Genomic DNA, 26521 nt, shown 5'->3' with positions numbered 1-26521 from the left:
GATTATCGGAAGTTTACTGTACATCCCTAGCTCCTGGTGCCCCCTGCTGCATTTGTGCTTTTAAAATGTATTAAAAGCCTGGCAGCTCTTAATACATTCAAAAGGCTGAAGCGCAGTGTGGGGACCAAGCGTGAGCTGGGACAACTGATTCCCAGCTCACTCCCAGTCCCCCACCTTGCCTCTGCCTCCTGCCCCTTGTGGAGATAGTGGTGGTGGGGAAATGGCTTTTAAGCTAGCTCCCACCAGCACTGGCTCCTGCAACCCCTGGCCCCTTTGCTTCCTGTCTCTGATAGAGGCAGTGGGGGAGGGGAGGGGAGCGACTAGTTGTATTTGCTTATCGGATAGTTGACTAATCGCTTACATCCCTATTTATCATTCAGTTAGTTCTAGGAATCTGGGACTGGAATTTTAGTTCAGTTGTTTTGTAAGGGAAAATGCTTTGCTAACAACATATAGCTAGCTTCCTCCTGATAGTGTAAACAGTTTTAATTCTAATTATACTCCAGAGATAAGATTCATAATGTTAATGCTTGTTTTAACAGCATCACAAAGCATACAAATTACTTTAGAAAGAGGAAATACCTCTTTATAAAATGCTCACTGATTTCTAATTATTTGGAATGTATGGAAAGATACCATCTTTGAAAGTCTAGAAAGAGTTTTGAAATGCAACTCGTTTCAGAGCCTTATCAAATTAATATGAAATCAGGTCTCTAACACTCAATCACATCTAATCACATTCCTCTCAGTTGAAATAAGCCATCAAAATGAGCATCATCTGATAAGTCAAATGGGAATGATGAGCACAAAAATACATTGAGCAAATCTTCATCTAATCTGAGCCTATCTTTGGCTGTTGAGTGATAGGTTTGTCTGACTGTAATATAGCCTAAGGATGTGAACGACTAGTCACTTCCCCCCCAGAAAGAGGCAGCAGGGGAGGGGGAGAGAGGGAGTGCTTCAAAGCAGCAGCGCCGAGTGGAACCCAGGGACAGACCCTGGGCTCCACGTGGTGCTGCTGCTTTGAAACACCGCGTGCAGCCCGGGGCCAGCATTTTAAAGCGGCAGTGCCGGTGTGGACCTCAGGGTCAGCTGAGGACTGCTTGCGTCCCTCGCTGGCCCCGTGCTCCTTTCGCCTTTGAAGTGTATAGATAGCCCTGGGTCTGTTGCTATATTTCAAAAGCAGAGGCGCCCTTATTGACTAATCGAATAGCTGATGCAAATTGTATTGACTGTTCAATTCGCCAATTCATCTAAATTTAACATTCCTTGTATGGCCCAGACTACTTGTTCCAGAGAAAATGGGGGAGAAGAACCCAGCCTTCAAAAGTATACTGATATTCAGGTCTCACTCCTGTGTTTTGAAATTAATCCTGTCAATGACTCCCGGTGCGGTCTTGGCATTTCTGAATGTTCTCATTTTTTTCTGTGTTTTAGTTTCAACGTTTATAATATATTGCATTTCCTAACATAGCTTTTCCCAACTAGTCATCACTTATACTTTATATCTGTGAATAGTAGAACAGTCTGTAAAATGAAAAAAAAAATACCAAGTAAAAATAAAGTATTTTTAAAAGCATTATTTGTTACTTTTTTTAAATTCAACAGCAGTTTAAAGGTCTTACTGTTCCAGTTTTTCAGCACCCAGATCTTCAGGATATATTACTTATTCCTGTCATTGGACCCAGGTTTGTAATTTTCAAACTTGAATTTGTGTTACTGAGTTTCACAGTTGTTTTTGTGTTAACCAGTTTTGATAACGTGGATACTGTTAAATATGTTGTAAGTGTTTATTAAGACAAAATATGCAATAGTTGTCCTGGATAAAATTACATTTTTGATCTTTTAAAATTTAACAAAATTCTGAGGAAGTTTGAAAGTCCATAATCTTTTCTTTCTTCATTTTTTTTATAATGGACTTCATATTAGTTTTCCTTAAAATAATTTCCCCATGTCAGAACATGTTAGGAGGTGGTAGATTTCTGTTGTAGAACTACGTACTGTTTAGCAGACGGCCAAAGTATATGATCTTGCAGTACATTTGCATGTAGAAGATTAACATCAGTGTACTTAGGTAAAGTAGCATAAATGATAATGTTGAACAGGAATTTCAGAGTCATATTTATCCCCCTATGTTGATGCTCTATACCAGAGGTCAGCAACCTTTTCTAACCAAAGAGCCAAACTACATCAAAATTCAGAGCAGGTGGTCAACAAAGAGGCATTATAAGAATGCCCATTTGCCTGACTGAAAATATTTAATATTACTGATAATTGACGTGATGATTAATAATTGCATCAATGAAACGTACTCACAGACTTTATTTAATGAGACTTCTGCTGCTGTATCTTTTTGCTCATTTCTTTGACGTTTACGTTATAGCTGGTCAAATTCAGCTTTATGCACACATTCAGGCTGTCTTCTGTCAGTCTTGAGGGCAAATTACCTTTGATGTGATTCAAATGAGAGAGAGCCTGCTCACACGTATAGGTGAAGCCAAACATTAAAAGTAAGGCCAAGCTGACATTCTGCATGGTGTTGTATGTGACAGGAAGTTCTTTCCAAGTTTGCAGATTCAGATTATCATAATGCTTCATTTTCTTCATGTCAGCCCATTTGTGCAGTTTTGCCAATTCTGCACGTTGTTGAGCAAGGCATCCTAAATCAGAATTCAACTCGATGAATTTTTCCACCCAGATATTAGACTCCTTGAAATCTACTACAGGCAGTCCCCGGGTTACGTACAAGATAGGGACTGTAGGTTTGTTCTTAAGTTGAATTTGTACGTAAGGCGGAACTGGCGTCCAGATTCAGCCGCTACTGAAACTGATCAGCGGCTGACTACAGGAAGCCCGAGGCAGAGTTTCTCTGCCCTGGGCTTCCTCGAATCAGCCGCTGATCAGTTTCAACAGCAGCTGAATCTGGACGCCTGGGACAGAGCAGCTGGGGCGCTGCTAGGTAGGTCCCCGCAGCGCCACACCTCGGCACTGCGGGGACCAACCTGGCAGCACCCCAGCTGCTCTACCCCAGGTGTCCCCAAGTCAGCTGCTGCTGAAACTGATCAGCGGCTGATTCCAGGAAGCCCGGGGCAGAGCAACTCTGCCTCGGGCTTCCTGTAGTCATCCGCTGGTCAGTTTCAGCAGCAGCTGACTTGAGGACACCTGGGGCGGTGCAGCTGGGTTGGTCCGGCAGCGCCCCAGCTGCTCTACCACAGGTGTCCGCGAGAAAAGCCTGGTCTGCTGGGGGGGGGGGAGGACACCGCACTACCTGCGCCCCCCCAGCAGACCAGGGAGACGCGGGCGGCGGGACCGAGACACGCCGTGGTTCCGCCGCCCATGTCCTCCGCAGCTTTGCTCCGCGTCTCCCTGGTCTGCTGGGGGAGTCCCCCAGCAGACCAGGAAGACGCGAAGCAAAGCCGCGGAGAAACTGGGCAGCGCGACCATGGCACGTCTAGGCGGTCCCGCCGCCCGGGTCCTCCGCGGCTTTGTTCCGCGTCTCCCTGGTCTGCTGCCCCCCCCCCCGCAGACTAGGGAGACGCGGAGCAGCTTTTCTCACCCCGGAGGACGTGGGCGGCGGGACCGCGGCGCTTCTGGGCGGTCTCACCGCCCACGTCCTCCGGGGCTAGAAAAGCCCCGTTTGTAAGTACGGATCTGACATAAGTTGGATCCGCGTAACCCAGGGACTGCCTGTATTTCCATTTCAAAATTGCTGACTCAGATGCCTGGAATGACTGACAAATCAAGTTCTTCAATAGATGCTTTATGTGGACAAATCGTAAACTTAAACAGAGCACTGTGTTTGCAAATGTAAACAAAATGAGACTTGGATGCCATCAGAAGTTCAGAAACAAACCCAGCAAGCTGCTACAAATCAAGGCTGCTTTTTGAATTCTCTCCTTGATACAAATCACAAAACATTTATAATCTTTTGAAATGTGTCAGTCTGCCCATCTCAATATCTTTAATGAAGACAGTCAGTTTTGACTCAAATCCAAACACTGCCTGCTGCAGAGTCAGGACTGTATTTCCTTGCCTTTGTAGCATAAGGTTAAACTCATTTCAATGACTTGTAATGTAAAAAAGATAATAAAACTTGAGTAACCAGTCGAAAGCTCGGTGTTTTTGACACTCTTCATATCCAAAAATAACTTAATCTCATTAATGCATGCGGCAAAATGAGTCAAAATTTTGCCACAAGATAATCAGCGAACATTGTGCTGCATGTTTTACCATGTTTAGAATATTGGGGTATTCGGAATTTATCTCCTCAACCAGTGACTGAAATTGATGGAGATTAATGGCTCGGGTGAGAATCCAATTAACAATGCAGACGACCAGTCCCATTATTTCTGAGTTAGGTTCCTCAAAATTGCACACAAAGTACCTCCTAATCTACAATGCAATAAAAGGTCAAGAATGGGAGAGAAGTAAGGAATCCCTTGTACTTGCTGACCATGCTAGATGGATGCATCATCTGTACACATAGGCACAAGATAATCCAGCTGTATTTCTTGTTTACAAAGTTCATCACAATTTTAAGGATGGCTTGCCCTTTGTTTGATTTTTCATTGGTAATATCTCAATCATTTATTTGTGCATAGCTTTTCCACAAATATATCACCTCAGAATACACAACTGATTAATGCCACATGTTGGTTATCTTGTCCAAAGCAAATGAAAAATAAGTAGCTTTACTCAAATTTTGCATTTGTTCATTTTTGTTGGGTCATTTTCACAGCTGTCATGAACTGTTTTTGCCGATAATGGCATGTCTTGAATTTTATGTAAGATTTTGTCTTTGTTGTGAAACTCATCAAATAGTTCATAACCAATTTTTAGCATGCATCTCTTCACGTAATCCCATCAGTGAAAGGCTTCCCCTGTTAAATAATGATGTATGAGCCCACAAACTGGTGGAGTTTAAACTCCCACCTTTTTTTGACCATGCCAGCAGGTTATTTTGTCCAGTGTTAATTTTTCACTGCAGCTCCTCACAAACTTTTTTTGGTGCATCACCCTTGGGGTATTTTGCAACAAATGTTGCATGTTTTATCATGAAATTTGGGGTTTGTTTTGTTTTGTTTGTTTGAGAACAGTCTCTCACTACAAATGTGACAGTGTGGAGATCCAGACCTATTCACAAATGCATACAAGTCTGTCCACTCCTTTTGAAAATTTCGGCACCTGTCCTCTCTTTTTCTCTTCGTCATTTTAACTGTTAGGGGTTACAGAGTTCACCATCATGTATGACAATGGAAAGATTTCTCAACCAGTCAAATAAAAAGAGCATATGCACGACACCCAATGAGTGGAAACGATGTATTATTGTTAAAATGAACAGTTCAAGGAGAAATAGACAAAAAAAATATATATTTTATATAGGCCCGCTGCAGCCTAATCGGCTGCAGCAGAGGTGGTCACTCTGTTCTGCTTGGAGGACCTCTCTTCTGCTCCTGTTGCTGGACAGGATACAGAAAGGATTCTAGTAGGGATATCGGGGCCTTGTCCATCCCATCACACCATCCTATATAAACACTATGGCTATGTCTACACTGCCAGGTTATTGCTCAAGAACATCTTGCGCAAGGGTTCTTGTGCAAGAACTCTTGCACAGGAACACGTCCACACTGCCATGTGCGAGATGTGCTTTTGCGCAAGAGCATCCATGGCAGTGTGGACTCTCTCTTACGCAAGAAAGCTTTGATGGCCATTTTAGCCATAGGGCTTTCTTGCGCAAGAAACCCCTGCCACACGTCCACACTGCCCTCTTGTGCAAGAGCTCTTGCGCAAGAGAGCTTACACCTGTTAGAAAAGAGCGTAGCTCTTGCGCACGAAGCCCTCACTTACCACGCCGTACTGCAAATCTTCTTGTGCAAGAGTGAGTGGGCAGTGTGGACACTCTGCGAAAGAACGGCCATTCTTGCTCAATAATCTGTGAGTATAGACATAGCCTAAGTTGTTACTGATAGTAGACAAAGTGGAGAAGAATGTTAATGTGAAAATCAGTTTTGTATTTTGGTATCAGATTTTTGGTAGTAGCAGTTTTGGGGCTGACTGCATTTTTCTAAAGATTTCCACTTGGTATTAATGTTTTACTTTAATCAGGACTAGGGAAGTTAAATTGCGGTTATCTCACTAATCATGTAGTCGACAATTTGTAATGACAACACTATTAGTCATTAAGGAGCACTCCACAGAGCTGCAGTGGAGATACCTCCAGGAGCTGGCTCAAGGTGGGACTGAGCTGTCCCTGCTCATGCTGGCTCCGGAAGCCACCCGTGCTGCAGCTTTACATTTTAAATGTTGGAAGAGCCACCGGGCTTTTACTACATTTAAAATGCAGAGGCGCAGTGTCCTGATCCAGTGCGAGCTGGGGCTGGTTGTTCCCAGCTCACGCTGAGTGCAGCAGCCCCTATTTGCAGCAGCCAGACCAGCCTGGCCACTGTGAACAGGGGCTGCTGCTAGAGCAGCCTCTGCCCACAGTGAGCCTCGGCCTGCCCCAGGTAGAGGCTGCTTTGCAGCAACCTCCCCTATCCCCTGCTGCTGCCTCTGATAGAGGGGGTAGATGGTTCCATGAACCCAGCACTGGTTCCTGTTTCCTCCCCTCCCCTTTGCTGTCTCTCATAGTTGATACTCCAATTGACAACTCTCTAACCTCACTAATCAGGACTGAACTGCATCTTGTAACTTTGATAAGTAGATTCGTATTTCTCCACTGCCCTGTCTCAAACAGCATATGGGAACTTACTTTTTTTCCTGAAATAGATTGCCAGCTTGCTTTTTTTTTTTTTGTAAATGAAATTACATTTTTTATCTTTAGGCAGGATCTACAAAAGCTATCAGCTGAAGTCATTGTTGGACCTCAGTGTGGGAATGCTGTGCTACGAGGAGCACATGTTTTTGTTCCAGGAATCATATCTGCTTCAAAATGTAAGTGTTCTCTAACATATTCTTGTAGGACTTCGGGGAAAAAACCGTGCCCTTCCAGTTGACATCCAGTATCTGGTTTACTTTGTGTTTGTAAAATTTTAATGATTTTGCTTGTGCAATACAGGCAGTCCCCGAGTTACGTGGATCCGACTTATGTCGGATCCGCAGTTACGAACGGGGATTTTCTCGCCCCAGAGGACTGGAGCGGCGGGACGCTTGGTCCCGCCGCCTGCCTCCTCCGGGGCGAGAAAAGCTGCTCCCCATCTCCCTGGTCTGCTGGGGGAGCCAGCAGACCAGGGAGACGCTGAGCAAAGCGGCGGAGGACCCGGGCCGGACCTGCGGCGCTTCCAGGTGATCTGGAAGCGGCCGCGGGTCCGGCCCGGGTCCTCCGTGGCTTTGCTCAGCGTCTCCCTGGTCTGATGGGGGGGGGACGCAGCAAGTGCCCCCCCCCCCCCCAGCAGACCAGGGAGATGTGGAGCAAAGCCCGGGGCCTGTGGTGGAGCAGGTGGGGCGCTGCCGGTTGGTCCCGCAGCACTGCTCCTTGGCGCTACTGGACCAACCCGGCAGCACCCCAGCTGCTCTGCCCCAGGAGTCCTGATTCAGCCGCTGCTGATCAGTTTCAGTAGGGACTGAATCAGGACGCCTGGGGCAGAGCAGCTGGGGTGCTGCTGGGTTGGTCCAGTAGCGCCGAGGAGCGGCCGCGCTACTGGACCAACCCAGCAGCACCCGAGCTGCTCTGCCCCAGGCGTCCCCAAGTTAGCCGCTGCTGAAACTGACCAGCGGCTGACTACAGGAAGCCCGAGGCAGAGTTGCTCTGCCCCGGGCTTCCTGGAATCAGCTGCTGATCAGTTTCAGCAGCAGCTGACTTGGGGACGGCTGGGGTTCTTAAGTTGAATCTGTATGTAAGTCAGAACTGGTGTCTAGATTCAGCCGCTGTTGAAACTGATCAGTTTCAGCAGCGGCTGAATCTGGATGCCAGTTCCGACTTACAAGATAGGGACTGTAGGTTTGTTCTTAAGTTGAATCTGTATGTATGTAACCCGGGGACTGCCTGTACATATAACAAAATTATGCATGCCACCTCTTCTCTTCTGTGCTGCTTTGAGTTACCCTTTTTAGAGATTCCAATTTTACAGCAGGAATGCTGTAAAATCATTGCTATTTTTACATTTGTCTTTTGACTTGAAAATGAGGTGTGTGTGTGTTTTGTTTTTTTTACAAAAATCAGATGTTTTCTAGTGAGAGAACTTTTCGGTAGTTTTGTCAAGTTATATCATTTTGGGCAATACTTGAGAGATTTATTTTGACAATTTTCTAGTAAGCTACAGTAGTTATTAAAGTTAATATTTACCCTTTTTATTACCTAAGAAAAGCACATCCAAATTGGTAACTTTCAAGTGTACGTAAGGGGAAATGTGGGGCACTTGGTGCATACTGTTGGGTTAATGGCCATTAATATAGGAACTGTTATCTTTTGAAATACTGGCAAACAAAGATACTTTCACTTTACGATAACTTAGAAACATAAAACAGTAGATGTAAAGGAGAATTGAAGTTTTTGGTTTTTGTTCATTGCTTTCATGTTGAAATTGGCATATTTGAGGTTATAAAAGTCTAATGTGACCAGTTTTAATGTACCTTTATTGAGTGAAGTTAAATTTTACTGATTTAGGGTTTAAGCCTTTGGAATTTATTATATTAGAAATGAAAGCGTTTATGTAATATTGTGAGATTGTATGGAACTTCTTTAAAAGGAAAATGAAATCAATACAATTTCTGGAAAGTATAAGGAGATTCCAAGATCTTTTTGGAACAATATATGTGAAGAGAATATTCTAGGACAGTGTTTCTCAAACTGTGCTCCATGGACCCCTAGGGCTCCATGAAATATCTCCAGGGGCTCCATGAGGTTGACAAACTGGAAACATCGATAGGTACAACACATACAATCAGTGGACTGCTGGGGCTCCGCATAGGTACAACACATACAATCAGTGGACCGCTGACACTCCGCATAAAGTTTTATGCATGTAAAGGGCTCCGGAGCCCAAAAAGTTTGAGAACCACTGTTCTAAGAAGTTCCTTGAAGTGGGGGGAAACTTAGGATTTCCCTCCTGAAGCCAAAAGATTGAAGATAAGACCTGGAGGGAGAGGCCCATTGTGTACTAATTACTTGCTTCTGGAAATTCCAGATCAAAGAGCCCTTGCTCTGTATAAAAAGGTGGACTACATTTCTCATGAGTATACTTGTTCTGAGCTGAATCTGTGATGAACCTGTAACCACAAGGAAACCCTTAGTGTGGAAAGACTGGCATTGACAGATCCTATGTTAGAGTTGTAATGAAACCTGGTAAGCTCATTAGCATCTGTGTTTTTAATAGTTTCTTTTTAATGCTTTTTAACCATAAGAATGAAGTAGGTTTCATTGGAAAGAAATAAGTGGTAACTTATATCTATACCAATTACTTCATTATCAGAAAGAAAAAAAAAAACAAGCAGAAAAAAAAATCAAGCAGAATAAGGCAGATTGTTTTTACTGGATGTAGAGTGAAGGCAGGGAACTGTTCAGTCTGATTATACCTTGGTTAGAAAGGATTGAGATGTGAGTCTCTATGCAAAAGCAGCAGCAGCTGGGGGTGTTGGAAGCCTGAGAATGGATACTTTTCCTTGAACCTCTGTGGGGTGGGGGTGAGAATGTGGGGGGTGGCAAGGAATGGAAGTGTAGTTGCCCTGAACTGTTACATCTAAGACTGACTTCTGTTATTTCTTGTTGAGGAAAAACCTTCACATCTAATTTATTGAGGGTCTGAGGTTGTCATGCAAACCCTTGTCTCTCTTCCAGTGCCAGTGAGCCAGAAGATAGTCTCCTAAATATGTTCATGAACAATGCATAGCTGCCTATTGAAATAATTTGTGCTATTTTTTCAAAGGTTAAACTAACTTTTGTAATATAATTGTGGATGATTCATTTTGTTATCATGATGGTGACAATGGCTGTGTTAACCACATCTTTCCTTTGTCTTTATCTAAATTAAAGCAAATTTTGGCCTGAATAAAAAAGCACTTGCGTGGTTAAATTCAGTTAATTTAACTCTTGTTTAACTTGAAGCATTTGCTTAACTCCCATTAATTTAATATATATGATTTTTGGAATCTAGCCATTTCTGAGAAAACAAGTACATTGCTGCAACAGTTGTTGAAAATGCTTTCATTTTGTACAGCTCTACTCAAATATGCAAAATACCCACTGGGCGAGCTAGTGATTTATCATTGCCATACACTAGCACACCACATCAAATAAAAGGAGAATGTACTTGAATAGGACTTGAAACAGATTTTTAGAGGAATTGCAGATAGGAAAATGAAGTTCTTGAAGTCAGGAACAATAAAGCCCTGTATCTAGAAATTGAACTCGGTACAGGTGATATAACAAGACATAAATGGTAGTGCATAAATGGGCACTTAATCATTGATCAGATTGTACAGATGAGGAATCCATAATCGAATGTCTTAAAGCTTAAATTTTGATTTGTAAAACTAAGCTTAAGGTTAGCCTAGGGATGTAAACGACTCGTCAGATATCTGATAAGCATAAGCTTATCATGTAGTTGAATAATGACTCGACTAGTCACTCCCCCTCCTCCCCCTGCTGCCTTTATCAGAGGCAGCCAGGGGGCGGGGAGCAGGAGCCAGTGCTGGTGGAAGCCAGTTTAAAAGCCAGTTCCCCCCAGCACCATTTCTGTGGGGGCTGGGGCTGAGGCAGAGGCAGAGGCATAGCAGAAAATAGTACGAGCCAGGGCTGAAGTAGTCCCCACTCTTGCTGGTTCCCATTGCTGCACTTCAGCCTTTGGAATGTATCAAGAGCCCTGCGTCTTGCTAAATTCTAAAGGCTGAAGTGCCACAGAGGGAACATGGGGTGAGCGGTACTACTTGAGTTCCTGCTTGCTCTGTGCTCCCTGCGGCGCCCCCCCTCCCTTGCTGCCTATGTCTATCCGCTGCTAATAGGGACTGTTGGACTCAGCGCAAGCTGGGACCAAGCAGCTCTGGCTTGAGTGGGGATGCTGCGTCTCTGCATTTGAAATGTAGTAAGAGCCTGCCAGCTCTTAATATATTTTAAATGTAGAGCCGCAATGCAGGTAGCTCTCAGAGCTACTCCCGCTGCGGCTCTGTATAGCAGTCCTAACAATTTATCGTATAGTCAGTACAAACTGTATTGACTGTACAATTAGCTCAACAACCGCAATGTAACATCCCTAGATTAGCCAGTATGATTGCCTGAATGGTTGAGAAAACGTGAATAATGCAAGGTATATCTAAAATTTCAACATGCTGATACATTCTAGAGAGACAATAAGGGAAAACAACTTTTGGGCTTTACAAACGAGTACGGACAAATAATTTGACAGGAGGTAAAATTAAGTATCTGTATATTTTACTAATACTGCGTAGATGATAACGTAGAGTGTTGGTATTTTGGGTATTGTGGACACCCCCAGAAGAAAATGTAAGTGTAGAAGCTATTTCTAATTATAATAATTTTATCTCAAATATAATATAGTTTAAAAAATCTAAAAGCATGTTTATATAATATAATGGTCCTTTCCTTTTTAGTATTCTTGATCCAGCCTCTTGGATATAGGGAAATCTTGAAACACAGACCTCAATCCTTTTGAGGTGCTTTAAATAGCCATGGTCATTCCCAATTCAGAAGCTCAGTCTTGTCTCTGTAGTTTTTTTTTTAGTACAGCCAGCCAGATACCTCATTAAAAAGCTCCAAGAAAAGCATCTGAGGAGAAGTCCTTAAGGGTTGTTTGCATAAAAACTTTGACAAGTAGAGTCAGAGCTCAGCACATCCACATGTGGACCATGCTTTCTTACTGCTTTACTTCAAGCTAACGTTACAGAAACTCTACCAGAGTCCAAAGTGTTTTTAAGCTCTTCTAGGCATCCATGCTGCAAGATACTCAAAGATAGTGGGAGTACTTGTTTTCTTATGATTAAGCACGTGCTTAAATACATTGCTCAACTAAGTCCTTTGAACGGAAGTGACTTCTGCTTACACAATATGACAGAAAATAGAAAATCAAAATCAAAAGTAAGGAGCCTGTATAGTAAGGGGCATGTATAACTGATAGTTTCAGTTGCCTTGAGGTGAGTTACCTTATTCTCATGCATAGAGGCTGCAAAGTGTTTCAACTTATCTGTGAAGATTCTTCTGTCAGACACTGAGAAATGTGGTAGCTGGCCTTGGGAAAAGAAATATGACCATCACCTACATAAATGTGATGTACAACCATACAGTTTTCTAGTATGAAATAAGGGAAAATGCCACCAAAGAAACTTTAGACAGCAGTTCGCAACCTTTTCCAGATGGGGACTCATTTTGACAATTCAGGAAGACTTGATGACCCAAGGCAGTTAAAAAACAGGAGGAGGATAGGGTACAGAGTCACCTTGGGAGACACTTGGCAATCTTTTTGAAATGTAATGGCAACCCATATTTGGATCCTGACCCATAGGTTGGGAAACCCTGCCTTAGAGCATCCCCCGTTGAAGTATATGGGTAGAAAACACTTATTACAGTAGACTTCCGATAATCCGGCACCTTTGGGACCCAGGGGGTGCTGGATTATCGGATATGCCAGAGTATCAGGAGGTTCTCCAGTGCGGGGGGGGGGGGGGGTGGCTGTGACAGGTCTGCTGCACCCGCACTGCAACCGGGCTTGGGAGGGTTGGCGGGGAACGGCACGGCGAGGGGCAAACCCTCTGCCGTTTTGCACAGAGGCGGGGGAAGCCCCATGCAACTGCCGGTGACAGGCCAGCTGGGGCTGCAAGCAATAGTGGCGGACTTAGGGAAGCGGCGGAGCAGAGCCATTGGGGTGCTGCTGGGTTGGTCCCGCAGCACTGCTCCTCGCCTCACCCCCTCTCCTCCTCCGCCGCCGCTTGCAGCCCCAGCTGGCCTGTAGCAGGCGGCTGCGCGGGGCTTCCCCCACCTCTCTGCAAAATGGTGGAGGGTTCGCCCCTCGCCGTGCCGTTCCCCGCCATCCCCACCCCCCAGCTGGATGCAGTGCAGGTCCCGGCAGACCGGTCATGGGTATAATCCCCTTCTCCTTTCCTCCCCTTCCCTTTCCCTTTCCCGGCCCATGAGCCCGCATGGGGCTCATAGGAACTCCAATTGTCCGGTTGGCTGGAGCACTTCCGGGTTCCAGTTGGTGCTGGACTATCAGGAGTGCCGGACCACTGGATGCCGGACAATTGGAGTTTTACTGTATATTCTTACAACCTCAGAAATATGGAACACAGAGATAGCTCATAAACCAAGTGAGAACATGAATTATCATATAATATTGCTCTTGTGTATCAAAGCAGCAATTAAGAGTAAGAACAGAGCAGATTAAAAGCTGCTCAATCTTCTTAAAAGTTCATTAGACATCTTTAATGTTTTTATTTGCATAGAACAGGGCCAGGCAAAATACAGCCAGTGGGCTGGATTCTGCCTGTCATATTACTCTGGGCTGCCAATGTCCTGCAGCTCAGTGGGATCCTCAAGCAGGCTTCCTGACTGCCGCACCCTCATGTGCCGCTCAAAGTGGTCACATATGTTGGCCCAAGACTCTGCACCCCCTTTTCTGCCTTCCCCAGATTAGAATCCTCTCTTGCACCCAAAGCCCTTCTCAGATCCTTCACCTAAATATTTTGCCCCAGATCACAACCCCCTCTTTCACCAAAATTCCATGCTAGAACCCACATCCCTTACTGCGCACTAATCTCCTATATCCAACTTCCATGCCAGACCTCTCACACCGTCTATTAATATAATAAAGTATGACCCTTGACCACTTACCACTTGTTGTAGTGGCCACCCCATCAGAAATTATTGCCCACTCTTGTAGTAGAGTCATTGGCTCCAAACCTGATGTTAAAGGTTTAATCAGGTCATGTACATAGGAAAATACAGGCCCTGATCCAGAACAATGTGCTTCAGGAAAATGGATGATTCTACTATGACTGCTAAGAAGTTGGATAAATCTTGTTTTCCTTGCTGAAGGACCAAAGGACAAAGTTTGGGTAAAATTTGGCTTGTAACTCAGCACCACTCCATATCTCCATCCAGCTAGCCTTCTTCCATCTTCCTGAGTTGCTCACCACTTAACCCCACTACCAAAAATACTGATGACTCACTTTCAGCTGAACATTAGGATAGTCTTAATTAGGAAATGGAAAAATTGCCAGGTGACTTCGTGGACCGGCCAACATTGGAGATACTCAAAACTTGTCTTGTCCTGAAATCAGAATTGCTTTGATTGAAGAACGTGGCCCATCAGAAGTGTCAGATGAGTTGTTAGCTGTTCTGTCACCAAGAATATATTAAAATATATTTCTTTCCCTAGTTATGAAAGCTGGAGATGCGGTGTCTGTATACTCCGATATAGAAGGGAAGTGTAAAAGAGGAGCCAAAGAATTTCTGGGAACCAAAGTTTTTATTGGCAATGGGATTTCTGAATTGAGTCGCAATGAAATCTTCAGTTCAAGTGGCTCATTGAAGTAAGTCCATAGTAACTGCAATGCTGATTAAGCTGTACTTATTTCCTTTTTGAGGAGGGAAAAAGGTAGGAATTACATATAATATAGACAATGTTGAAACCTTTTGTGTTGGACATATTTTATTTAAAAATGAAGCCTGGCCAACAAGTCCCCATTTAGGGCCCAGTCCCCATCTAGCTGCAGTGTCATAACACTCCTTTACCCCCATACAACCCAACTCTGAGCTCATCATACATCTGAAGGCCCTGCCCTGAGCCTCTCATACACCTACATCCCTAAACTCATGAATCCCCACTCCGCTGTCATAATACTCCTACATGTCTGTGAGTACAGTGTTTCATTTATGCTATTATTAATCATTATGTCAATTATCAATAATATTAAGTTGTATATTTTCAGTAACGCAAATGGGCATTCTTATACATCTCTTTGTAGATTACTTGTTCTGAATTTTGATGAAGTTTGACTCTTTGGTTTGAAAAGGTTGCCGACCCTTGATCTAGAACATCTCTGACAGGTGTTTGTCTAACCTGCTCTTAAAATTTCCAGATGGAGATTGCACGTCTGTGGGGAATTTAGTCTAGTGCTAAACCACCCTTGCAACTAGGGAATTTTTCTTGATGTCTAGCCTAAGCTGCTCTTGCTGCAATTTAAACTGTTTACCTCTTGTCCTAGCCTCAGAGGTTAAGAACAATAATTTTTCCTCCTTATAATAGTTTTCAAGCACATAAAAGTGCTCCTCTCTCCCTCCCTAACCTGTGCTGAGGGCTCCGGCCTCCCTGGTGCTGCGGGTAACAGCCGGATGGCAGTCATGCGGCCTTCCCAGCCTCCCCGGAGAGTGGGACGGGATGGGAGCTGCAGGGACTCCCCTGGAGCTCCAGGGGGCGGGCCGGAAGCCACACCTCTTTCCCCCTTACAGGAGGGAGGGGGAGGAAGTCTGGGAGCTGCGAGGTCTGACCCAGCTCAACCCCACAGTGAGTTGTCTGGCCGGGGGCAGGCTGTCTGGCCAGGGGGTAGGAGCAGGAGCACAGGCTGTCTGGGCAGGAGCGGGTTGGCCAGGAGTCTGGGGGCAGGGTGTCTGACCAGGGGACAGGAGTGGGCTGTCTGCTTGGGGGGGCTGAGTGAGGAGGGTGCAGGGTCTGAGAATTAGGGTTGGGGTCTGGGAATGGGGGCCACTTACTTGCTTTTGCACCACGTGTAACACGGCCTCCCGTTGCTCTTATTCGCCAGGCAGGATTTGCAGGGAAAGCCCCGAGGGAAAGAAAATGGCAGCATTCACGGAGCCATTTTTGGTTCCTGATTCCCAGTAGGTCAGGGGAAGGAAAAGGGTGGTTCATGGAGCCAAAAATGACAGAGCTTGTTCCCTTCCCACCGGATCCATTGGGGAGGCTTGAGGTCTCTGGCTTGTTCCCTGCCCCACCTTGCAGGAAGCTGGTGCTGGTATTCCAATGTTGCGAGGGCTGTAATGATGGGAGACTGAGTTGGGGCTCCAGGAGAGCCATATCTGGCTCCCTAGTGAGCCATAGGTTGCTAACCCCTGGTCTAAATAATATTTAATCTTCTCACGAGCGCAGGAGACTGGACTAGATGATCTCTCGGTGTCTCTTCCAGTTCTATGATTCTCCTGCTTACATTCTTCTGTCAGCTGTTAGAGTTTCTTAAATTTGTATATTAATAAATAATAGTGAAATTTAGCATTTGTATAGTACTTCGTATTTTTAAGTTGTTGATCAGATAGCTGTTAATTAATCATCACATCACTGCAACAAAGTAAGTAAATTTATGGTGTGCCAGATTTTCACATGAAGAAACTATTCTTTCTTGGCTATTTTTAATGTACAAAATACAAAGGAATACTTTCTTTACAGTTCATCCAGCATTTATTAAAATGTGTTATAAAACTAGGGTTTATTTTAAGTTGATTTTTATTTTCACTTATGCAAAATTCTGTTCAGTTACAGAAGTATAATCCTGATAATCTAAGTGGAATGTGCCCCTTTATCATTAATATCTGCGTTGCTGGAAAAACAAAAAGCAGACCATGTAAGGTCAAAGTAGTATCAATTTAGCAACTCAGAAATGTACTGACTATCTTGTGAAAAGATGGTTTATTAAGAGGACAAAGGAATATTTCTGTGGCAAAATGTAGTTTTAGAACTTTAGATAGAGCAGATAATGTGGTGCAGTGGTTCTCAAACTGTGGGTCAGGACTCCAAAGTGGGTTGCGACCTGCTTGGAATGGGGTGGCCAGAGCTGACTTTGATTTGCTGGGGGCTGTGGCTGAAACCAAAGCCCCACTGCTCAGGGCCTAAACCAAAGCCCAAGGGCTTCTGCCCTAGGTAGCAGGATTCAGGTTGTAGACTGTCTGCCTGGGGCTAAAGCTGTTGAGCTTCAGCTTTGGCCCCTCTGCCCAGAGCAGTGGGACTCAGGCTTTGCCCCCCTCCCACCCTGGGGCAACAGGGCTTAGGTGGGCTCAAGCTTTGTTCTCTCATCAAGTACAGTAGACTTCCGATAATCCAGCACCTTTTGAACCTAGGTGGTGCCGGATTATCAGATTTGCCGGAGAATCGGGAGGTCCTGGTACAGCTTCATAGCTTAACAGCTACCTGGGACACAATCTCCCTCCCTCTCCCCTCCCCTTTCCTCTTCGCTTCTCCGTGCTGTAATCTGATCCTCCTCCCCCACCCCTCCCCTTCGCTGAAGCAAAACGCTCTTCTCCATACTATAACACGATCCCACGCCCCCCCCCCTTTATCCCCCCAAGCTTATGCTCCATTGAGTTACAGCCAGCACAACCCAGCATGTTTTAATCAGCTTTTTAATCAGCTGGTCAGGAGCTCTTGGTATTTTGATGCCGGAGTATCTGGACTGCTGAACAGTTGGATGCCGGACTATCGGAGTTTTACTGTAGTAATTTTAGTTGTCACAAGGGAATTGCAGAGCAATGAAGTTTGAGAACCCTTGATTTAGTGGGAATGAGATTTAATGAGAGTTTCTTGCTTTTTAGAGGAGTAGGTGTAAGAATGACAGATCCGGTCTACCTTTGTCCTTCGTTGGATAATGTGCTGTCCAATTATTTATTTCTGCAGGTAAGTGCATTACTAAATAGGACTGCATCATTTTTAGAAGAACAAATATGTGTCAAGTGGTTCATTAGGTGTCTAATGGGTTTCCATTTTCAGAGTGCTTCCATAGCACTTAAATCAATACTTCTCTGAAGTTGTCTATAGAAAGAATATAGACCTGAAGAGAAGGGCTCTGTGCAAGCTTTAAAGTTTGACTCTTTAGCCAACATCAGTTGACTTAAAAAATCCTTACCCACCTTGATCCCCAATAGTTATAATAAAGCCTTTACAGATATCTATTTCAGATATACTGAAATTGGTTCTGTGACTCGAAAGAGATCAATTAAAAATGTATGTATAGACTGTTTTTGCCCAGCTTCATAGTTTCCAGGCAGTTCTTTCAGCAGGGTGGTTTGATTTAAATCAGGATAATTTAAATAATTGATTTAAATTGTGATTTAAATCACCAAAAATTTCATTGATTTAAATTTTCCTACTGATACTTCACACATTTCTTCAAACAACTGCAAATCTGATGACTAAAATAGATTAATTTACAGCTTCTTGTAGCATTTTACAACATCTAAGAGGGTATGCTTTGTGTACATTTTTTTTTAGATAATTTGATTTTTATTCGTTTTGGTAATGAGTATTATGTACTATTTCCTGAGTTCCCTCTTATCTGGGTTGCAGCACAGCTTCACAGGTGATTAATCAGCCCCGCCCAGTCAGTCAGGTCCATGAAGGAGCCCTGAGCCTCTGACTGGGCGGGTCTGATTAAGCACCAGTGAAGATGTGCTGCTATGCAGCTTAGAGGGAACCTTGTTCCATTATCTGAGTCAAGCTGCAGATGCAGTAGTAGTACACTCGGAATAAAAACTAAATCACCAACACAAACACAATAGCATGTATATTTTATTAAACTAAATCTTAAATGTTACATAAATGTTTCACATTTGCAATTGCAGCAGTCTCCTGAGTTGCTGGCTGGCAGCTGCCCTTAGACTTTTTTTTTTAATTTTCAAATGTTACTATCTCTAACAGACAAGTCCTCAGATTACAAAAAGCACATCTACATTGCAATGCTATTTCTGGACTTTTCCAAGGTCCCTGTAAACCTCATTCTATGAGGAGCATGGGACATTTCAGAATAGCACTTCATTTCGAAATTTGGCTCTGTGTAGACAGTGCCAAATGACGAAATAAGCTATTTCAAAATAGGATTGAAATAAGATATGCAATTTGTGTACAGGCAGTCCCCGACTTATGCGGATCCGACTTATGTCGGATCCGCACTTACGAACGGGGCTTTCTCGCCCCGGAGGTCGAGGTAGCAGATTGCTACCTGCGAGCTCCGGGGCGAGAAAGCCCCGTTCGTAAGCTGCTCTGGTGCCCCTGGTCTGCTGGAGACCGTCTCCAGCAGACCAGGGGCACCGGGCGGGTTCCCGCGCTTCTGAGGCTTTGCCAGAGCAAAGCCTCAGAAGCGCGGGGAACCGCCGCTGCTGCCGCTTCAGTCCCGGTGCCTGTGGTCTGCTGGGGACCGTCCCCAGCAGACCACAGGCACCGGGACTGAAGCCGCAGCCGCGGGGGGGTCCCGCGCCTCTGAGACTTTGCCAGAGCAAAGCCTCAGAGGCGCGGCACCCCGCTGCCGCTGCAGCTCTGCTCCTGGTGTCCCTGGTCTGCTGGGGGGGGAGGGTCGCGGCTAGTGTGCCCTCCCCCCCCCTCAGCAGACCAGGCTTTTGTTTTGAACCCTGGAGCAGAGCAGCTGGGGCGCTGCTGATTGGTCCTGCAGCGCCGCTCTGGGCACTACTGGACCAAACCGGCAGCACCCCAGCTGCTCTGCCCCAGGTCCTGATTCAGCCGCTGCTGGTCAGTTTCAGCAGTGGCTGAATCAGGACGCCTGGGGCAGAGCAGCTGGGGTGCTGCTGGGTTGGTCCAGTAGCGCCAAGGAGCGAGGAGCGGTGCTACTGGAGCAACCCAGCAGCACCCCAGCTGCTCTGCCCCAGGCGTCCCCAAGTCAGCCGCTGCTGAAACTGACCAGCGCTGACTACAGGAAGCCCGAGGCAGAGTTGCTCTGCCTCAGGCTTCCTGGAATCAGCGCTGATCAGTTTCAGCAGCAGCTGACTTGGGGAAACTTGGGGTTCTTAAGTTGAATCTGTATGTAAGTCAGAACTGGCGGTCAGTTTCAGCAGCGGCTGAATCTGGACGCCAGTTCCGACTTACATACAGATTCAACTTAAGAACAAACCTACAGTCCCTATTTTGTACGTAACCCGGGGACTGCCTGTATCTTATTTCAAGTTATGGTGAAATGTAGATGTACCCTGTATTTATGGTGTCCTTAGAACTTCTACAACTAGCTCTCATCTTTCCCATTCCCACTGTTATTTTGATGCAGATCTGATTTCAGGTTGCCAAAAAAGCTAAAACTAACTGTGCTTAGAGTGAACATAATTTTACAGTAAGCTTCATTGCAAACTGTTATAGGATGGGGTTCATTTGGGAAAGCTGAGTTATGCTGAAATAAAATGAAATAGACTTATGGCATCACTGTTATGGTCTGTGACTATGATATTCCAGAATAAAAGGCATGTTTTATATGTAATACTAGGAGATGTACCAGCATTGCTTCAGTCTTTAACTGAACTTGCTTGCTTGCTTGCTTGAAAATCAATGAAAAACTTACATGCTTTATTTCAATTATTGTATTTTTTTAAAATGAGGAAAAATGAAGGCTGGAGTTGAGAGATCAAGGATAAGGAGAAGCAGGGAGTGGGTGGCTTAGGGCTGAGGGTTGGGAGGTATGGGGGACTCAAGGTAGGGAATGGGGGCCTTGGCAGGAGGTAGAAGGTGGGGATTTAAAAGTCAAGAGAGGTGGGAGGTGCAGGACTCAGAGCAGGGAGCTCAGGATAGAGATGGGGTGGGGTTTACTGGGGCCGCCCATGACAGCGAGGGTAGTACTGCTTCAGCGGCAGCTCTTCCTAGGGAGTTGTGATAGTGCTCCTCAGCTAGCAGCTCCTCCTGAGCGGCTAAGTCTGTGCTCCCCGGAGGGCTGCTCCTCTGAGGAGCGGGGGATCCAGGTCTGTACACTTGTCAGGTGAAGGCTGGGACTTGCAGAGAGCTCTCCCCCCTGGGATCCTGCTGCCACCCCTCCCTGCCCCGTCCTGCAGCCTGTTTGGGGGGGGGGGAACCCCCCTTCCTGTTGCTGTTGCCCCCTGGCTTCCAGCTGCTCCGGGGAGTTTAGCTTGGGGCAGTGGCAACCCTATCCTTCAGCCTGTTGGGGGAGGGGCAATCTGCAGGCTGGCTCTGGCCTCCAGCTGCGCTACCTCTCCCAGCTCTGCAACTGGTTGGGGGTGTGGCTCTTTGTGGGTCTAGCCTTGGCCTCCAGTTACTCCCTACATCCTGCAGTCTGTTTGGGGCTGAGGGGCTGTTGCAGGCTGGGAATATCATGGCCCACATTTTCAAGGTTGGATCTAATTTTAGAAGTCTCAATTGTGACATTACATAGGGCATACAATTGTACTGTTGAACAGCTGTGTCCCCTTAATTCTCTAGTCTGTGGTGCCTTTTACACTGTTGTGTTGTCAGAACATCCACTCCTGGCTGTTCATACAACATTTAGTGTGAAAATTCACTCCCATTGAAATATATGAGCACTCTGATCAATCATTCATTAATTACATATAGGGTGACACCTGCAATTTCTGGTCCCATTAGAAATATGTGTCTTATACTGTTGAAAAGGCTTCTGACCAACACAAGCTTATAGAAAGTCCATCATTTCATGAAAGAAAATTGATCATGAATCAGTCTTCTGATCCTAAATATAGTTTCCCACACAAATCTAAACACGCCAGTTAAGTTAAAACAATGGAATAAGTGTATTATCAAAAGAAAGATAGGCATTGGGTAATTACGAAGAAAATAAGAGTAAAAAACTCAAGATAATATCTAACTTAGGCCACAAAACTTAAAAGCAAAAGGTTTTAAGAGCACTGTGAGTTGAGATGATGGGAGAGAGAAGTGAAATGAGGCCACTGTCTCTCATTCTTACATACTCCCCTCTTTGAGGATTTCCCCCAATTGGGGTGCAGACAACAGTCAGTGTCCTGGAGACTTCCAGTTTGGAGACTGGAGACATGAAGTTCGAACCTTTTGTTGTGGTAAATTGTTAATACCTAAGTTTAGGAGAAAAGCAGCCAGAAATGGAAAGTGAAAAATAGGTAAACACTTAATATGAAGTATTTAAATTGAAATGATTCAGGCTCTGTATTGGAGAAAGCAACAAAAATATAAGTGCCTTTACTGCTTGAGATGATTTTTCAATATTTATTCCCTATGTGTGTCATACTTGAAATAAGGCTCTTTTAAAGCATGAATTCAACCTTTTTGTTTTAATGATAGAACTTGCCCTCTGCTGTGGTAAGCCATGTTTTAAACCCTCAGCCAGGAGAGAGAATTCTGGACATGTGTGCTGCACCTGGGGGGAAAACAACCCATCTTGCAACACTAATGCACGACCAGGTAAGAAATGTCCTTCAGCATTTTTTGTCTTGGTGAGGAAGGCTTGACTTGCATTTCATTAATATGGCTCACTTTGCTTATGTATTGATATCCACCGTAGGGGAATATAAGCGAGTAGTTAAGTCGACTATTCACATCTTCCCCCTTGCTGCCTCTGTATCAGAGGGGGGAGCTGGTGCTGGGGGAAGCCAGCTTAAAAGTCGGTTTCCCCTCCCCCCCATGTTGTCTCCATAGTGCTGCCTGTTCTTTCCCTCCTCCCCCTGCTGCTCCCTCTATAAGAGGTAGCAGCACAAGGAAGGAGATAGTGGAGGCTGCCACAAAGTAGCCTGTGCCCATGGTGGGCCTATCAGCCCAAAGGGCCAACACCAAACTGGGCTGTGGATTTGCTTCACAAAAGAGTCGATTAGGGATAGTTGCTTTTATTAATCTCACTACATCACTACTGTTACAGGCTTAATACTGCCAGATGGTTACTCAGATACTACAAAGTAATACGTCAATAAGCTTAGGCAGAGCAATGCATAAAAGACAGCTACAGGCACTTGGAAATGCTTATGCCCCTTCAGTCTGCTGGGAGTTCTGTTCTGGTCACCTTGTTCCAGGCTGCAGTGGATTTGGTCCAGCTAGGGGGATTCAGGGCATCCTCCAAGGTCCAGGTCCCTGGTGAGACTCCCAGAGGGGCGGGACTCCCAGTGATCTTATATGTTTACTGAGTGTGCGCAATTTGGCCCAATGACGCTCTCAACGTTTCTATGGGGCTGAGAGCCGAGGTCATGTTATTCATCCCATACAGGGTTCTCTGCTAGCAAGCATAGGGAGTTTGTGCTGGTAAAGGCCATCTGATAAAGAACACCTGTTGTTTTCGCTAGCAGTGCTCAAGGCTGGCCTAAAGAAATACAGAGGTAACCTCTGCAGGCCCACATATTGTTTACAGTACAGGGCCCAGCCTCACTGGGAGCAGAGGCTGCTTTGCATCCTGTGGAGAAGTCCCTGTCCGGGGCAGGGTGTCCCAGTGGGCATCTGGGACCCCCCTATGGACAGGGGCTGCTTCCAGAACAGCCTGTGTTCATAGCCAGCCCTAGCCACCGCGGGATCCCAGTGGAGTTAGGTCCCCGCCTGGCTGTTACTACATTTAAATAGCAGAGCCGCAGCAGGGATAGGTCCTGGACCCAGCAGGAGCCGGGTTTGCTGAGTCCCAGCTTGTGCTGGGTCCAGGACCTATCCCTGCTGTGTCTCTGCTATTTAAATGTAGTAGGAGCTGGGCTGCCTGCATTGCAGAATGCCAGAATTATTGAAATAAATACAGGTCTTCCTTATCATGTAGTCAATACAAATACGAATACTTAATACAAATAGAATCCAATTTGCCTCAGTTTGATCTTAGTGGACATTTATGATCAATATCTTTAAAAAAGGTGTTTGAACCTTGGTTTAGCAGAAGTATTAATGTGTAAGGTAATGTTGAGGAATATACAAGAGCCTTGAAGCTGAGGAGGTACAGGGAATGTAAAGAGTTATTTTTAAAGTGCCATAAGACACCACAACTCTTAACAAAACATAGAAAAATAAAGTCCTTGCCCTCAAGGAGTTTTTCAGTCTAGAAGACAAAACAGAAAATATAAAGGCTTCTGATTTTAACAGATAAACACTGTTAAAACACCCCAATGCAGAAAAGAAAATCACTTTTTATCCAGTAGATATTGGAAATATTGGCTTGTCTAAACAGATAAGCAGTGTTGAGTGCAGGGATGTGATTTCTAAAGTGAATGAATTTGTTTCACATTAATTGGTCCATGTAGCCCATGCTGGCATACACTAAAGATTCCCTGTTGAACCTTAATGAATGATGCAGTTTGAATTGTTACTTTATTTAAGCACGCTCTTTGAGTGATTGCACAGTCACAAAACTGTGGTACCTTTCTTTCAGTGGTACCTGTTTGGCTGACTTGAGCACTCTCTGCTGCCATGCACTGCTGTGCACTGATATAAAGGGTCTAGCTGCCCCTGAGCTTCTGTAGTTCCTTCTTGCATCTCATGATGGTCATTGGAATCACTCGGCTTGTCTTAGCAAGTTATCTCAATATGTGTGTTCATTGTAAATTAATCATAGGTAGTTTTCTAGGTAAGTGGTTCCCAACTTTTCCTTCATAGGCACATCCCTAGAGTCTGGATCAAGGGTATTCTATCTGCTATCCAAAATCCATAAAACTGGAAATCCTGGGTGGCCCATCATCTCAGGCATTGGCAATATGCCAGCAAGGTTGTTTGGCTAAATTGACTCTCTCCTCAAGTCTTACACTACCAATACTCCCAGGTGTCTTCAAGACACCACTGATTTCCTGAGGAAACTATAATCCAGGCCTACTCAACTTTGGAAGCCCTAGGGGCCACAGTAATACTCACAGCACAGCTACGATAGATATAGAAACTCTCTACACCAGCATTCTACACAAGAATGGATTACAAGCCCTCAGGATCTGTATCCCTGAAGCTGTGGCAGCACAGCTGGTTGCTGAACTTTGCCTTTGTTCTCTCCCAGGACCATTGAGGATGATTTATACCTTCAAGTCAGAGTCACTGCCATGGGTACCAACATGGCTCTGTAGTAAGTCAGCATTTTTACAGCTGTTTAGAACAATGTTTCCTCAGCTCTCATCCCAAAGTGCCCCCCTCTGCTTTTACTAAATTGACAATATCATCATCATCATCTGGACCCATGGGAGGGAGGCTCTTGTTGAAATCCTGGTGGAATTCTTCAGTTTCTGCTCCACCATCAATCTCAGCCTGTCCACACACAAAAATCCACATCCTGGATACTACATTACAAGTAGTGATGGTCACAAAGTAATGGTCACATAAGTGATGGTCACAAAGACCACTCTACCGGCAACCTACTGACCATTATACATGCATATTTTCGTCTTCAGCTTTCATCCAAGCACATTACATGATCCATTATCTACAACCAAGCCCTAAGATACAACCATATTTTCTCCGATCCCTCAGATAAAGACAAACACCTACACTAGGGTTACTCAACTTTGGAAGCCCCGGGGGCCACAATGATACTCTCAGCGCATGCCGAGTGCTGCAGCTTGTGTGGTTGTATATGTGCAAATATACATGCAAATATATGCAAATAGCATCTTTCATACAATGCCCCGGCGCGCCTGGCACCTCCTCCCTGGGGGCTAGAAACACTGACATGCTGTACCTGTCTATTCCAGCCAGCCTGTCTGCTTGCGTCTTTCAGTGCTCACGCCAGCTGGGAGATGCCTCACTGTTGTGGAGCATGTTCTCAGTGGAGGCCATGTTCAAAGGATCCCACCCGGGGGGTTGTATGTTGAGCTCCCTGTAAATCCAAACTGCACCGCAGGCCACAAACAAATGAACCGCAGGCCACATGCGGCCCACAGACCACATGTTGAGTACCCCTGACCTACACAATCTATCAAGCATTCTTGAAATTACAATACCCACCTGGAGAAGTGAAGAAACAGATTGATAAAATCAGGTGGATACTCAGAAGTCACCTACTATAGGACAGACTCAACAAAAAAAGCAACAGAATGCCATTACTACAGCCCCCAGCTAAAACCTCCTTTACATTATCAAGCATCTATAAGCCATCATAGATAACAATCTCTCACCTCTTGCGAGGCAGGCCAGTCCTAGCTTACACACAGCCCTACAACCTGAGATAAATACTCACCACCAGCTTCATAGCCCACAGCAGACACACTAATCCAGGAACCGGTCCCTGCAACAATTCCCTTTGCCAACTCTTTCCATATATCTACCCTAGTGTCACCATCACAGGACCTAGCCACATCAGCTATACCAGTGTATCCCAATTTTATTTGGCAACGGAACCCTTTTAAGCTCAAAAGAATTTTGCTGAACCCCTAATAGTCTAATATAAGGACATCAGCGTTGAGTAGTGACATCGTTACACAGGGACACTTATCGTGGCAAACAAAAATGAAAATTATTTTCAATAAAATTCATAAATGCTTAAATATTCATTATTATTTTTAAAAAATAATAACATGTTATTGTAATGGAATTTTCTCGAAGAACCCTTATTTTCACTTCGCAGAACCCCGGGGTTCTGTGGAACACCATTTGGGAAACACTGAGCTATACCATCAAAGGCTCATTCACGTGTGCATCTATTAATGTACTATATGCCATACCATGCCAACAATGCCCCTCTATCATGTACATTGGACAAACCAGAATGTGTCTACACAAAAGAACAAATTGACACAAATCAAACATTAAGAAGGGCAACATACCAAAATCAGTGGGGGAGCACTTTAACCTCCCTAGAAACACAGTTTTTCACTTACAAGTTTCCCCCTAAAAAAATCTTCAAAAATGAATCTGCAAGGAGAAACTGGGGAGCTGGAATTAAGATGCAAATATGACACCTGAAAAGAGGTTTAAATAGAAAT

At 44.9% G+C, this 26521-nt stretch overlaps 1 protein-coding gene across 6 annotated transcripts in view; it reads left to right on the top strand.

Annotated features, from left to right (window-relative positions):
- NSUN6 (NOP2/Sun RNA methyltransferase 6) overlaps window positions 1-26521 on the top strand; it is a 50237-nt gene that overhangs the window by 7406 nt on the left and 16310 nt on the right. For 5 of the 6 annotated variants that reach the window (XM_075922482.1, XM_075922481.1, XM_075922479.1 and 2 more), the window contains exons 4-8: window positions 1609-1688; window positions 6821-6930; window positions 14322-14475; window positions 17483-17564; window positions 21945-22064. In XM_075922482.1, coding sequence (XP_075778597.1) covers window positions 1609-1688; window positions 6821-6930; window positions 14322-14475; window positions 17483-17564; window positions 21945-22064 — 546 coding nt within the window. Of the gene's footprint in view, window positions 1-1608; window positions 1689-6820; window positions 6931-9137; window positions 9281-14321; window positions 14476-17482; window positions 17565-21944; window positions 22065-26521 lie in introns of those variants that run through there. The other variant, XM_075922484.1, reaches the window with a different exon arrangement.

The sequence above is a fragment of the Pelodiscus sinensis genome, chromosome 2 (genome assembly GCF_049634645.1).
Source record: "Pelodiscus sinensis isolate JC-2024 chromosome 2, ASM4963464v1, whole genome shotgun sequence".
Lineage (NCBI taxonomy): Eukaryota > Metazoa > Chordata > Testudines > Trionychidae > Pelodiscus > Pelodiscus sinensis.
The sequence above is the reverse complement of the archived record's forward strand: the minus strand, read 5'-3'. Positions and strand labels throughout refer to the sequence as shown.